Source organism: Bactrocera oleae, chromosome 4 (genome assembly GCF_042242935.1).
Source record: "Bactrocera oleae isolate idBacOlea1 chromosome 4, idBacOlea1, whole genome shotgun sequence".
NCBI lineage: Eukaryota > Metazoa > Arthropoda > Insecta > Diptera > Tephritidae > Bactrocera > Bactrocera oleae.
The window spans coordinates 49964250-49978426 of NC_091538.1; the positions used below are offsets into that span (position 1 = coordinate 49964250).

The 14177-nt window shown below is 35.3% G+C and overlaps 1 protein-coding gene across 2 annotated transcripts in view; it reads left to right on the plus strand.

Moving 5' to 3' along the window:
• LOC106624820 (GTP-binding protein Di-Ras2) overlaps positions 1-14177 on the plus strand; it is a 79466-nt gene that overhangs the window by 36542 nt on the left and 28747 nt on the right. For both annotated transcript variants that reach the window (XM_036376750.2, XM_070108607.1), the window contains exon 4: positions 8668-8831. In XM_036376750.2, coding sequence (XP_036232643.2) covers positions 8668-8831 — 164 coding nt within the window. The remainder of the gene's footprint in view (positions 1-8667; positions 8832-14177) is intronic.

Sequence of the window (14177 nt, forward strand, 5' to 3'; positions counted from 1 at the left end):
TTATCAGAGAAGAATCCTCTCTAAATTTCAATTATATATCTCACAAATTAATTTGGACAATTTATAGGAAGTAGTTCGATTATCTTCGCACTGTATCATAGGAATATCAAAAAAATATTACGTACCGAATTTGGTTAATTGGCGAGCAAGTCCCGAGATTTGTGATTTCACCCAAAAGTGAGCGGTGACACGCCCATCGTCAAACTTTGTCACTGGCTTCCTATAAAGCTCTCTCGTTCCATTCTGTATGTAACATTTAATGTCTCTGACGCATTTGGTTATTGATTTATCACACTTTTAGCAGTTTTTAACAAAACCGTTATATAGGAAGTGGGCGGAAATATCATCCGATTTCACCGATTTTCACACTATCGTAAGAAGTTAAAAATATTCGTTGTGCGCAAATTTGGTTGTTATAGCTTTACTGGTTTGGGATATATGCACATTAAACCTATTAGATTCGTTGTGCCAAATTTGAGTAATGTACCTTAATTAACGGCTTAGGTATGGCAATTTATACGTTTTCGATTAATGGCGATTTACGGGCGTGGCAGGAGTCCAATTAAGCCTATCTACAATCCTCCTCGTCCTTACTTTTGTGCCAAGGAACATGTGCACCAAGTTTCATCAAGATATTTTAATTTTTACTCAAGTTACAGCTTGCACGAACAGACGGACAGGCACACTGTCACCCGAGTTTTAACACGCTTGGCCATCCTGATCATTTACATATGCACAACCCTATAACTCGATTATTTTTAGGTGATACAAACAACCGTTAGGTAAACAAAACCATTATACTATAATCATGTTTTTATTCTACAATTTTGAACCTGAGCTCGCACAGAGCGATCATCTTCAATACTTTAGAGCACATGTCGTTAAACTTATACATTCAAGCTATTGAAATGTTATCCATTTTTAATTCCGATTTCGTAAAATTAAATTTAAACTTTTAATTTTATTTGACCAAAATCACATTTTAACAATCAACCACTCCCCATATTCACCTAATATGGCACCTTGCGACTTCTACCTTTTCGGAAAAATGCATTTGCCGATGAAAGGAAAGCGTTATGCAGACGTGGAGGCCATTCAAAAGGCTTGCACCGACATACTGGCGACCATACCGGGCAACGAGCTAAAACACTCGTTCCACATGCTTTTGGACCGTGCAAAAAGCTGGAATAAAGCAGAAGGAGACTATTATAATAAAATTAATTGATTTTTCTGATAAAACCATTTGTTCTGTCTTTTTTTAAAAGTCCTATTTACTTTGGAACGCACCTTGTATTAGGATAGTTTTGTATAAATAGGAGGATAATGAATAAAAGGCGAATATATAATGAAATGCTTCCATTACATCTATAATCTATATCCGTCCATAAAAAACAAGTACCATATTCAAATATATTTACTGCTTTGGATCCATTCACCGCAAGCATTTACATATCCAATCTCAAACAATACCGATTACCAGAAATTTTACTTAATATTTCACCCTGATGATCGAAAAAAACATTTCCATATCATTCGGAAGCCTCACAATACCTTGTGGTTTTGGTAGATGACCTCTGTCGAATAGATCCATTTCTAAACTATCATGTATCGCAGAATATCATGGGTTTGAAATATATTTTTCTTCCGGTTCTAGTTAAAATAAAATAATTTTTATCAGCTGTCTTGTCCCTATCTATGTTATAATAAGTAAAAGGTCGCTCAAAAAGACTATTTAGCTGTCGTTAGACCAGCTAAAGTATTACATCCATTTAAAGTATATTCACGGTGAAGTGTTAGTAGGAAGGAGCTTAGGCTCTGTCAAATCCAGAACGAACTTTTGAAAAGTTTAGTCTGGTTTGAAGCTGCACTCGAACTCATGTTTAGTCGTTGTTGATAATCGATCCGCCAGTCTGAACAGTTTTTTTTAAAGTCGAAGTCCGACGATAATAAATTATAAAAGGTGATTATTTTTGTTCCTGAAAACTATTTTAAATGTTCGTATCGGATTTCTCTTGGATTATAAAATTCTAGTTTTATGAAATTATAGCCTTTAAAAATTTCATTGGACTTTTTGAGGAACAGCACTTACTAATCAACGAATCGATTATTTTACAAGCTCCTAGGCGCTTCTAACAGACTTTAGGCTGGCATTGGTTGCTGAGGTACGAAAAAAGCGGTATTAAAAAATTATGAGCAACGAAACCAATCATCGCCTGTAACTTATTGACTTTCAAATGACTAACACTTCAGTCCACGCAGCTCATGGTCCAGTGATACTTAAATACATTTCCGCTGCGAAAAGTTGTCCAGTCTGTCCGGCACAAATATTTACCGTAACCAGCTGGCCAATTGATAATCTGTGTGCCAAAGCATAAGGTACTCGTACACATGTAGACGCTACACCTAACTATTTTCTATTACATTTTCAACGCTGCGCCATTGCATGCTCCACCGAGCTTTTGCTGCAAGCGCGGCCGAGAACAAATACAAAGTTGATGGTCACTTGAAGTTTTGCAACTAGTTTTACAGCTGTTGAATGCTGTGCAAGTAGACACCACACCCACCGAGACACACACACACATACACAAAAACAATTTGCAAAAATTTGCTGAGTTTGTTGTTGTTGTTGGGAAATGCTGCATAGCCACAATTGGCGTGTCAAGTCAGCAACAGCAACAAGCGCCTGCAGTTCAACTGAAACTTTCAAAGTCCACTCCTGCATCGATCACCGCTGCAACCAATGCTGGCGAAATTGCAGCAACGGCGTGGCGGCAACTTTGTGGTGCAACGCTGGACGGACTTACCGTTGCTGATACTGCTCTTCATTGGAGAAGCATTGGCGTTGTTAACAACTTTGTAGGTTTGTTGCATAGTTGGCATGAAATTTACGCCATCAGTAAACTCACATGCACACACACACACATACATGTTTATTACAGTCCATGTGTAATTATTGCTTTGTCTATATGTGTGTGTAGTTTGGTCGACAATACACCTACAACTTTCAAACTCGTAAAAATAAAGTGTTGACATCCGATAATTTTTGTGGAAAAATTAAACTCACGCCGAGTCCACACAAGCAAAGAAACAAGTCATCAAATTTTCAAATGTTTTGTACATATTGACGGCTGGTAAAACTTTAAAGTGTGGTAAACGGTTAAATATGCAAAATGTTTGAATTTGTTTCGTGGAAAAATTTCTATCGCAACAACAATACCCTTCCCACAGTGGTTGTTAAGGTTATGTTAGGGATTGTTAGGGGTTGCTATGTAAGATCAATGCAGGGAACCACAATCTGGTTCAAAGCGTGCCAACTCTATACCTCGAGCAAGGTTACAAAGCTCTCAAAGCCACTGCGAAAATGGGGCGGAGAAGCTAAAAGATTTTCTTTAAGAAATCCATACACCAGCTTTATGCTTCATAAATATATTCTATACACTCTTCGCAATCGGGTTGCATAGATATTAAATTCATTTTGAAGCTTTATACAAAAAGCAGACATTTCGGTAATGGCATCTGCCTTAAAGATAAATCTACCCCTTTTATTTACACTTTAACTGACTCTTATTTTATATTTCGACTGTGGAAGCTAATACACTCTTCCGTCATCAAGCTCCGTAATCTAACCTGGGTTCCCTAAAAATTTTAATACGTTTGACAATGCCCATCTCATTTGAGCTCGTTACAGTGATCCAAGGGTTTCCCGAATTTACTTAAGGATCTTATTTTTGGACTGAAAGCCTCTTATACATTGCTCTCTTCCGAAATCTTTTCACTCTAGGCCACCGAAAGAGATTTCCAATTATATTTGATAATTGTACTCAGCCAATAGTTAATGGACATTGTTTCTTTGTATTACCGATTCATACCTGAAAGTATATCCATTGTAAAAAAAATGTTGGCTGCTAAGACACTAAGCAAACTAACCATTAATTGAGTATCTGTTTTTCCTTGTTGTTCCTCAGTCCTCTCTGCGTTCTTTAGATTCGGGATTCCTAAAGTTCTATACAATATGCCAATAGATATTGTACTCCGTTATCTAATAGAAAAATGTTGCTGACTCTCAAAGTCTGTTAGGCTAAACGTATAAAGTAAAGATTAAAATCACGTCTGAACTTTACAAATCACCAAAACAGCACCTTCTCTTATTATGGGTTCTTATCATTCCGCTCGTTGAAATCATTAAAATTTTCACTGTAATTTTCCACAGATAATTCCAACAACAGATAATCCAATTCTTATACTTTAGAATCTAAAATTATTACCTACGAGCGCGCACATAATGAATCCTTGAGTTTAATAATAAAACTTTATTAAGAATATAAGACACTTTGCCTGGATGCAAATGAACGATCACTATGTTTTTAACAATAATAAAATAGGGACAGGGGTAAATCAATTTATAGTAAAAATACAGGTCGGTTGAAAAGACTCTGCGCTCGAAATGAAAAAATACTGGTTTTGGTACGAAATATATTATTTTATTCAATATAATCTCCTCTAACTTCAATACACTTATTCTAACTATAATGGCTTTCCGGAAGTTCTCTAAAATACCCGTCTACGGCTGTAATAGCTTCTTCATTCTACGAAAAACGCTTTCCACAAAGGAATTTTTTCAGGTTTCTGAAGAGATTGTGGTCGCTGGGAGCAAAATCTGGGGAATACGGTGGATGTTCAAGCAATTCGTACTTAAATTCGTTGAATTTTGTCACTGTTAAAAGACCTTTGTGAGCAGGTACATTGTCGTTTTGAAAAATTATTCTTTTGTGATGAACCTGGTTTTTTCTCAAGAATTTTTTCATCCAGCTGATCCAAAAGGCTGCTATAATAATCAGAGTTGATTGGTAATCAATCAAAAAAATTTTGCATCCCAAAAAACGGATGCCATAATCTTCTTTTCTGATCGTTGTGACTTCACCTGCTTTGAAGCTGAACAACCAGCTTCATTCCACTGTAAACGTTCTCGTTTCAATTTAGGATCATGTTGGTAGATCCAAGTGTCACTCATAGTTATAAAACGACGTAAGAAACCGGTTTTATTCTGTTTTAAATTATGCTGAGAAATTTGTTTTTGATCCAGTTTTGTTGAATAGTTAATGTGTGCGGAACTAACTTTCCAAACAGCTTTTTCATATGTAATTATTTATGTAAAAAAAAGGACTCCTTCATCTGAGATGCCTATGGCATTAGCAATTTCACGCTTAATCAAACTTGGATCTTGATTAACAATATTACGAACTTGCTCAATGATTCCTGGTGTGGTTGCGGGTTTTGGCCGTCTTTCGCGTAGATCGTCTTTAAGCCTAGTACGTCCAGCGTTAGCGTTTCGAAGGTGAGGACTACTTATGCACTTCTAATAGTTGTTGATAAATTTCCTTTGATTTCATACCTTTTAAAACAGAGAATCTAATCACTACGCGCTATTAAATTTTTTTCATATTAAAAAAATACTCTGACATTTCAACTTCCAATGGTTTGTAAACAAAGAATTAATTGACAGAATGACTTGTAACTTTTCACATGTTCTTACGACAGCTGTACCAACTTGAGAAAAAAATATTGAGCTAGTAGTGCTATTTCTTGGTGAGAGCAGAAGCTTTTCAACCAACCTGTATAGAAGAGTAATGACGTAATATTATACGCTGAAAAAGGTACATTAATTTTGTCTATTCAGAAATATTTTGTATTTGTGAAAATATGCCTTAAAAATCCACTCGCATTTAAAATTCTTTATTTTGATACTAGTTTTCATTTAGAAACTATACTCATGTGTATTTCATGGAAATTATGTACTTTTAACCGCCTAAATAAAGGTCTGTTAAACTGACTTCTGAAACTTAAGTAGACTTCATAAGATTATTTTTTCCGCAAGTGTAAATACAAGCTATTGTAATAGTGTTATGTATGTATATGCCTGTATGCTAGTAAGTGTATTTGTATGTATATGTCGACTTTGTATACGTAACTAGCTCATTACCCCGTTAGAAGGTAGAAAGCAATCACCTTGATGACGGCTTTTGTATTATACGGTATGTGTGTTTATGGGTACCTCTGGTTGATGCCCACTCCTTTCGTTGTTATTCGCTGCCTGAAGTGGATGCCAGTTGCCAAATTAGCAAACTGAAACAGTTAGCAATAAGCAGTCACTTAAGTACTTAAATCATTTTCGATGATTGAGTCGATGCATAAGCAGCTGGAGCTAGAGCATCGACTGCTGCCGCCAATGGCATACCTTACTTGATATGTAATTACCGAAAATATTTGATAAAGTTATCGAAACGAGTGCGGGAGCGTTGAAGTGGAAAAATTTGGCAGCACTGAGTTGTATACATATGATGTGTAGGTACTTCAAAGTGTTACGCCTAGTGGCCGCCCGCAATAGTGGGTGAAGTAATTATGTAACCTAACTATAAATGGCTCCAAAGTAAAGGCTGAGCACTTTGGAGGTGGGTGAGCTGCATTAGAAATATTCATAACCTCAATTTGTAGTAATTTTAGGCTCCACTACTATGCCGTTGCTTACGAAAATACAATACAGCTATATTTAATATTAAAAGTACAATTTAAATGCATGCTATGCGAGATAGATTTACAATTGCTAAGCTGCTAAGCTCGATTCTCACACGAATATCAGCAGAAAATAATCGCAAAAATCGCGTGTGCCATAAAACCATAAAACAAAGCGAAGAGGTTATGAAAAAACAAAAAAAAATATGAATAACAACAAAAAGTAAACATTTCACTTAAATCCTTAAAACTAAAATATGCCACAGCTGGCTGGTAGCAGATAAACACCGATGGTACCAACCAAACTTTTGCCTCCCTATATATGTATACACGTATATATGTCTGTATGTATGCAGTCCTATGGCGCAATGACGCAAGGACAGCGGGATTAACAACAAACGCAATAGTTGTCGGTGAATGCATGAGTGACTCCATAAGCGGTGCTGCTTCGTTTCACTTTTGTTCATTTCCGCTGGCCTGCTTTTAGGCGCACCAAATAATAATCGTCAGTTTTTGACGCTGGCGGGTCTATAGATTTGAAGGCTGACAATGACGGCACATAACTGTCTATGTATATGTGCTTTGTTGTATAAATTGTAGATATATATTCTGAGTTGTAGTAGAAAATATTTTTAGCCCAACAATGAAAGGCAATTAGAAATAAAAGATTTTTCAGTACAGAAGTAAGCCGATAAGTTAATGAACTTTTGTGTCAAAGTAATTTTTTACTTAAAGTGTCTTATTTTGTTTACTTGTTACAAGTTGTGTTACAAGTTTTTATCAGTGATGTGTATTTTATAATTCATTTGAAATTATGATCAGCTACACTCGTAGATCAGCTGAATAAACCGTATTGTCGAACCTTATTATTCATTCAGTAGTATAGCTTCTTAACAACAATGCAATTAATCTGGGAGGGATTTTCTATGGTTCAGGTATTCTTTCTCATGCAGACACTAATAGTCGGGACGGTTCTAAAGAATAATTACCGCATTAAGCTTTTAGAGCAGAGGCAAGAATTTTCTTATAAGTAAGCCAATAGCGTTGTAAGTACCATATCTGCTAAGAGACTAGAAGTCCTAGTGCAAGTTGAGTTCATTGTCTCTCAAATAAAATATGAGAATATGCAAACAATATTCCGCCTTTTAAGCTCAGCAAGTTGAGCAGGCACAGCACAGTAGAGATTGTGGGCATTACTGTAGTTCTCCAGAATGCGTCCTAGTTAACCTGGAAGTCCATCAAATGTGAGAGAATTCCCAAAGTCTAAGATTCTTATAATAAATGATCCGATTTTTAATACCTCTGCCTAAAAATTCCTTTGGTATTTTAAGTTATATTTCACTTTAGAACAACGCTGGATTGTATCTTCCAAAAATCTTGCTGGAAGAATGCTACAAAAATGAAATAGTCGGACGGACAGGTTCTGAATGCTTACGAAGATGAGAGAAAGTCTTCTCTTTGATATGGTGATCCGTTTTTTAATACCTCTACTGAAAAATTCTTTTGAAATTTGAGGTTATATTTCACTTAAGAACAACACAGGACTGTAACTTCTTAAAATCTTGCGAGAAGAACTACTTCAGGTTCATATTATTCAAACCTGCTGACCAATAACAGGTTGTAATTTTACAACATTTTTTTACCCTTTTAGAAATTAGATCTCGAATAGATATCAACCAGTTCGAGTTCCAACTATATATTCATTAAGTGGAAGTTAGAGAAAATCCCAACTCTTGTGGATAGCATCTTGTCTTTTCAAGTCTTGACAAAAGCTTAATCAAATTATAGTCAAAACCTTAAGAACACGGAGGAGTTGACTATCCATAGGCAAATTCACTACTCAGAGAAAATCTAGGATCCAATAATAAATATATGTTATGAGAATATGCCTTTAATGGGTGTGGGATTTTCATAAGTTGATTTTATAAGTAGGGTTATTATCGGTGTAAGTACAATTTTTTTTAAACACGTTTCTATAATTCAGTCTGCATTTTTGACAATTAATTGATTCAAATATTTCATTTTATTTAAATATCTTCAATTTTACCTAAAACACCACATTTTTCACTTGCATCTATTAAAAAAAATTCAATTATTTTATATGTACTCATCATGAGTCCCCAATTTTAATCAGTTGCATTATTTTCTTACTTGCAGAGCGAAAGTGCTGGAGTGCTCCGCTAAGGAGGATCAAAACGTGACTGACCTCTTCAAAACGTTGCTGTCACTATCGCGATTTCTGCCCGTCGGAAGCAATAATGACGGCACAAGTGGACTGAAGCGACGTTCTTCGGCATATGTTAGCGCATCGTCAAGTAGAAGTAAGTACACTCATAGCCAAATTTACACTGCACAAACAAACTGGGTGTGTTTAGAGAAGACAGTCGAACACCACGAGTAGAGATAGTAGTGGTAAGAAGAAGGCTGCAAAAGACACCAGATGCAAATTAAGCGAAAATTAGTAATTGCAAGTGGCACGCATTCGCTGCTTACTCGTCGACCTAGACAGCCTCAATGGCCTCGTTGGGAAATTGTAAGCGAGTTCGCCGGACCACTAACCACTAGCGACCACTTAATTGCAGCCGTGTGCGTTCGTTCTTTAAGTAAATTTTTATTATTTTTCTTCCTCTCACACCCAGCGTGTCATCTTAGAACGTGTACTCTCTGTGTAGCAGTATGTAGGCGATTTTGCGTCTTCTTGTGTCTTCTGCCATGTCTTCCAGTTACTGATTATATTTCGCTTTTGCTTCTTCGGCGTTGCTATAACATTCATACCGCAATGCGCATGCAGTGAAGTTTATGAAATTGCAAATTACATTAAATTCTCACCACTCTCTTACTCAACAATTTATTTTTAGTTTATCCCAACGAAGACAGCTAACTCAATTGAATTTATAAATAAATAAATTAAGATATGAAATTTTCACAATCACTTATACTAATTGTCTTCAACATCACTCAATATCGAATTGAGTATATCAATTACCTAAACTTTCCCCACGATCGTTTTAAATTTGACTCATCTCATTACTGGTAATGCTTTGTAATGTCTTTGAAATAGCTTTTCACGAGAATTGATAAGCTACTAAGTTTCTTGGTATTGAACCACATTATTTGCTGACTTTGAATACCAGGGGAAGAGTTTCAGTTAGATAAATGCTAGCTCTGATAATTTCTGTCGTTTTAAAATATTAAGGTGTACCAAGATTAGAGGTATGTAAGCAGAATGGACCTGGATATGTAAACATAGAAATATAGCATTTATTACTACTAGTTAAATAGCAAATTAACATTTGGACTGTCTTTTTCAACATAGTTTTTTTACAAATCGTTTAATCGAACTAGTTCGGTAACTCGCCAGTTTTTTCTCTACAGTGACCCTCCAAAACAGCCAAGTATTTACTAACTAATAATATTATAAGATTAATTATTATTTATATTGGTATTTTTTTCGTAACTAATAGATACAGATTACCCTAAATTCTACAAGTTTCATTTTACAATATATCAATTTGGTTTCAAGGTATTTCACCCCATAACTAATGACTTACAGTTATACCCCTATCCCATTTCATATACTCTCGCAACATGTTGCTACAGTGTATAATAGTTTTGGTCAACTAACGGTTGTTTGTATCACCTAAAATTAATCAAGATAGAAATATAGTTATATATACCTATATATATATTTATATATACATGATCAGGATAACAAGACGAGTTGAATTTCGAGTAACTGATTTTTGTAATCAAAGAACCAAAAACTACAAAGTGTCATAACTAAGCACTAAATTAAGGTACAAAATTTTAATTTGGTACAAGGGCTTGCTGTAGCTAGGGACGCTTGTGGTTAAAATATGTTAAAAGCGGACGTGGCCCCGTCCCGTAAATGGTTTAATGTACATATCTTCCAAACCATTTAAGTTACATAAACCAAGCTTCCTGACAAAAAGTCTCAAAAAGTGCCGAGAAAATGGGTTAACTCAGATAATAACCACACCCGCTCCTAATATAAAGATTTTGTGGAAAACTACTAACAGTGCGATAACTTACTGAATAAATGCGCCACAAGCTTTAAATTTCACAACCAAGATGGTATGGAACAGCTTCATAGGAGTTGCTCTCAAACAATTTCATCTTACACCCACAAATCTTCAAAATCGGACTATAATTTTTGAAAGACCCAGACAACAAATATTTGAACTCCAGTGCATATAGCCGATTTATTGCCACACATATTGGTCAATCTGTGAGGTCTACTAGACCGGGGAAGAATATTTTTATAGTGATATCCTTGCAAGTTGCGAGAATATAAAATGTTCGGTTAGACCCGAATTTATCCCTTCTTTACTTGTTTATATAAAATTTGTTTCAGATAAAACCAAATTTCCGATTTTTGTCTCCATATCATCATTAACATGTGTAAGCAAAAAAAATGTTATGTAATTTTTTGTTAAAAGATCCTTTAAATTACCTCATTCTATTATCGGGTAGTTTGGTGCCCATCGTACCCTGAAGCGGCGAAATTTCACTAGGAAATAATTATTTGTCCAAAGCAGGCAACGAGTTTTTTATTTAGATTTTCTTCCAATGTAAGCATAGTATTTTTGCATACAGTATGTTTTCAGTTAAAATAAAGGGCGCATCTTCTCTTATTTCGTTATGTAAACATTAACTTTGGAAAAAAATATACATATTCATATTTGAAATGTTTTTCTTGGACTTGCCACAACACACTTTTTTTCCTCTCCTCTTCAGCTCATTTTGTATAATTTTTTTTTTTACTTTTTCGAACATGCACATAACGATTTTATCGACCGATATATTATACCTACATAAAATATAAAGTTTATCTTGAGCTCCACAATACTTCGATATTTGCTGGCTTATGTTTTGCTTTTCAAACTATCGTGAGTAAACATTTCTGGGAGTGTCAAATTTAGAGATCTAGATAGAGAGTGAGAGGATCTAGATAGAAGAGGTAACATCTACTTGTAGGATTTTTTTTTTATTTGAGAAATTTAATAGTTTGAATCGCTGTATGATATGTATGACATGACATGGTGTCCGTCCTTGTTGAAACCAATAACGTTCAAGGTCTTTTTTATGCATTATTTGCGTCATCTTTTCTGCCGTAGTTTTCAATGCGTGCTTCACCCACTTTGCTCAGAACCTTCGAATATTCAAATATTGTAATATTACATTATTAAATAATATGTTAAAAACGATCCAGTGTAATCGATTAAAATTAGTATAAGTGGTAGAATACTGAATACTGAACTGACAGTTTTTCAACCCTTTGAACTGGATGCGACTGAACGAATTTGGGTGTAATGGAGACACAGAGAATAAAGCGACAGTGGATTACAGTTCTCAAAAAGTATAACAAATAACTCAAATATTCGCAATATATAGTATAAGTACTCAAGCAAAAGGTTGTTAAGGGCCTAGAAATTAAAAAAAATACCAATCTTTTGTTACCAAGGCTTTAATACTTTTCTCAGACTGAGTCATCATATTCACATCAATTACCATATATCCGCTTTTTACATGCAATCTGCGAACTTATTTTCTTTAGCATAAGTATGTACAAAAACTGATTCCCAGCGATTAAGTCCATTTTCATACATAAGACCAACGCATTTTCGCCCTTCACTATATTGCGTCTGAGGAAACACAAAATATTACAAGCATTTACACGAAGTTTTACCTTTATTCATATGCACAATTCGCAGCGCTTAACCAGGCACCAGCAAGTACAATCATTTACACCATGCTTGGTAATAGATTCACCGCTGTCACAGCGACACAACCTGCTCCGTAGCCTTCGTTCCGGCATGGTGGTAGCCTGTGTAATTGTCACAGCGTCTGCAGAGTTGCCCCACAAATTCCACAGCAGCAAACACAACACCAAAAGCAGTTATTACACTGAGGTTCACGATATAGGTGAGTGCCGCAGCAACTTGTACAAAGGTTGCCATAGGAGCTGACCAAGAGTGCTGTCATGGTCATGGTTTAGCCCTTCCCCACCTTTTGCACTACGCTACATTCTGAGGTTCCATATTTCGCCGCTTTGCTTCTTCATCTGCTACTTGTGTACCTGCAATTTGTTGTTGTTTTTATTTGCGTTTATTGCTACAATTGCAACTTGCCATTCATTAATTTGCCGTTTTGCTCCGTGTGCACCCTTATTTGCAGCATGCACGTACATTTGTTTGCCGATGTTTTTGTGTAGCCGAGTCTTTTACTTGACATCAGCAAACGCTCACGCAATCTGAACTATATATAACAACATGCAAATATATATACTCACACGAGCGCAATCGCATATCTGTATATTTATGTACAAGGGTAGTTTGGTAAATCTGAATTTTAAGGCAGCTCTGCTCTTCTTAACTGGAAGTAGACTACTGTCAATTGTTAAACAAGTTTTTGCCCAATAAATTTGTATACCTTGAACAGGGTACATGTTCGTAACACCCAAAAGGTCGGATACCCTGTGAAATATAATATGTATATAAACGATCAGCATAATGAGCTGAGTCGATGTAGCCATGTCCGCCTGAATATATACGAGAGTTTTTGAGATATCGAACTGAAATTTTTCACTCGTTCTTTTCCCACTAAGAAACTGGTCATTTGTCGGAACGGCCGATATCGAACCAGTGTAGCATGTAGCTGCCATACAAACTAAACAATCTGAATGAAGTGTTTGTATAGAAAACTTTTTCATTTGATGAGATCTTCACGAAATTTGACATGAATTATTTTCTAAGACAATAATGCTATCTACGAAAAAATTGTTCAGATCTTGTCACTATTGCATATAGCTGCCATACAAACTCAACGATCAAAATCAAGTTATTGTACGGAATTTCTTTTTTTTTTTTTAAAAAGGGGAAATTTTGTTATTTACTTAATCAAAGTTACAAGTTCAAGCTTGGCATCAGAATTTTTGAACACTGGTTTTAAGGAACTCATTGTTAAATCTTGTGAAAAACTCTAAGAAAGAAACTCACTTATCATCATCTTAGTCTTTAACCAAATGACAGTCTCCAGTTTGCTTGATATTAAAGCCAAAAATTTTGGTAACTTATTCCCTCTATTACCTTACATTTTTCAAGCAATATTCTCTCTACTTTATATTTGTTTATATATCACTGTCTTCTCAAGCTGCCATTGTATATACACATTTAAATATGCCATTATTCAGCATTAAATAAGGTATCAGTGGGTGGCTCCACCGCAATTCGGTTGCTGAATGTTGCTTTTAATTTCTTGCTAGCAGTAATTTGTTGCAGAAAATTGCTTGCCACAAAGTGCGACATACGACATGTTACAAAGCGTTGTTTTTGTTGTTATATTTTATTATATTTTAAAATGTCAAAGAAAATATTCCGGGAAACGCAAATATGAAAATTACAAATATCAGCGCTTCTTTTAGTGAGTTGAAAATGTTTTCTGGAACTAAAAATTGTATATCAAAATAACTTAAATATTAATATTAAGTTGCTACGAAGTTTGTAACAACACACAATACAACAGACCCATCAATAACGGATCACTATAGCGTATAGCTGCCATAAAAACTGAACGATCGGAATCAAGAGCTTGTATGGAAAACTCTTTTATTTGTGAAGGGTATCCTAGCAACCGATGCTAACGTT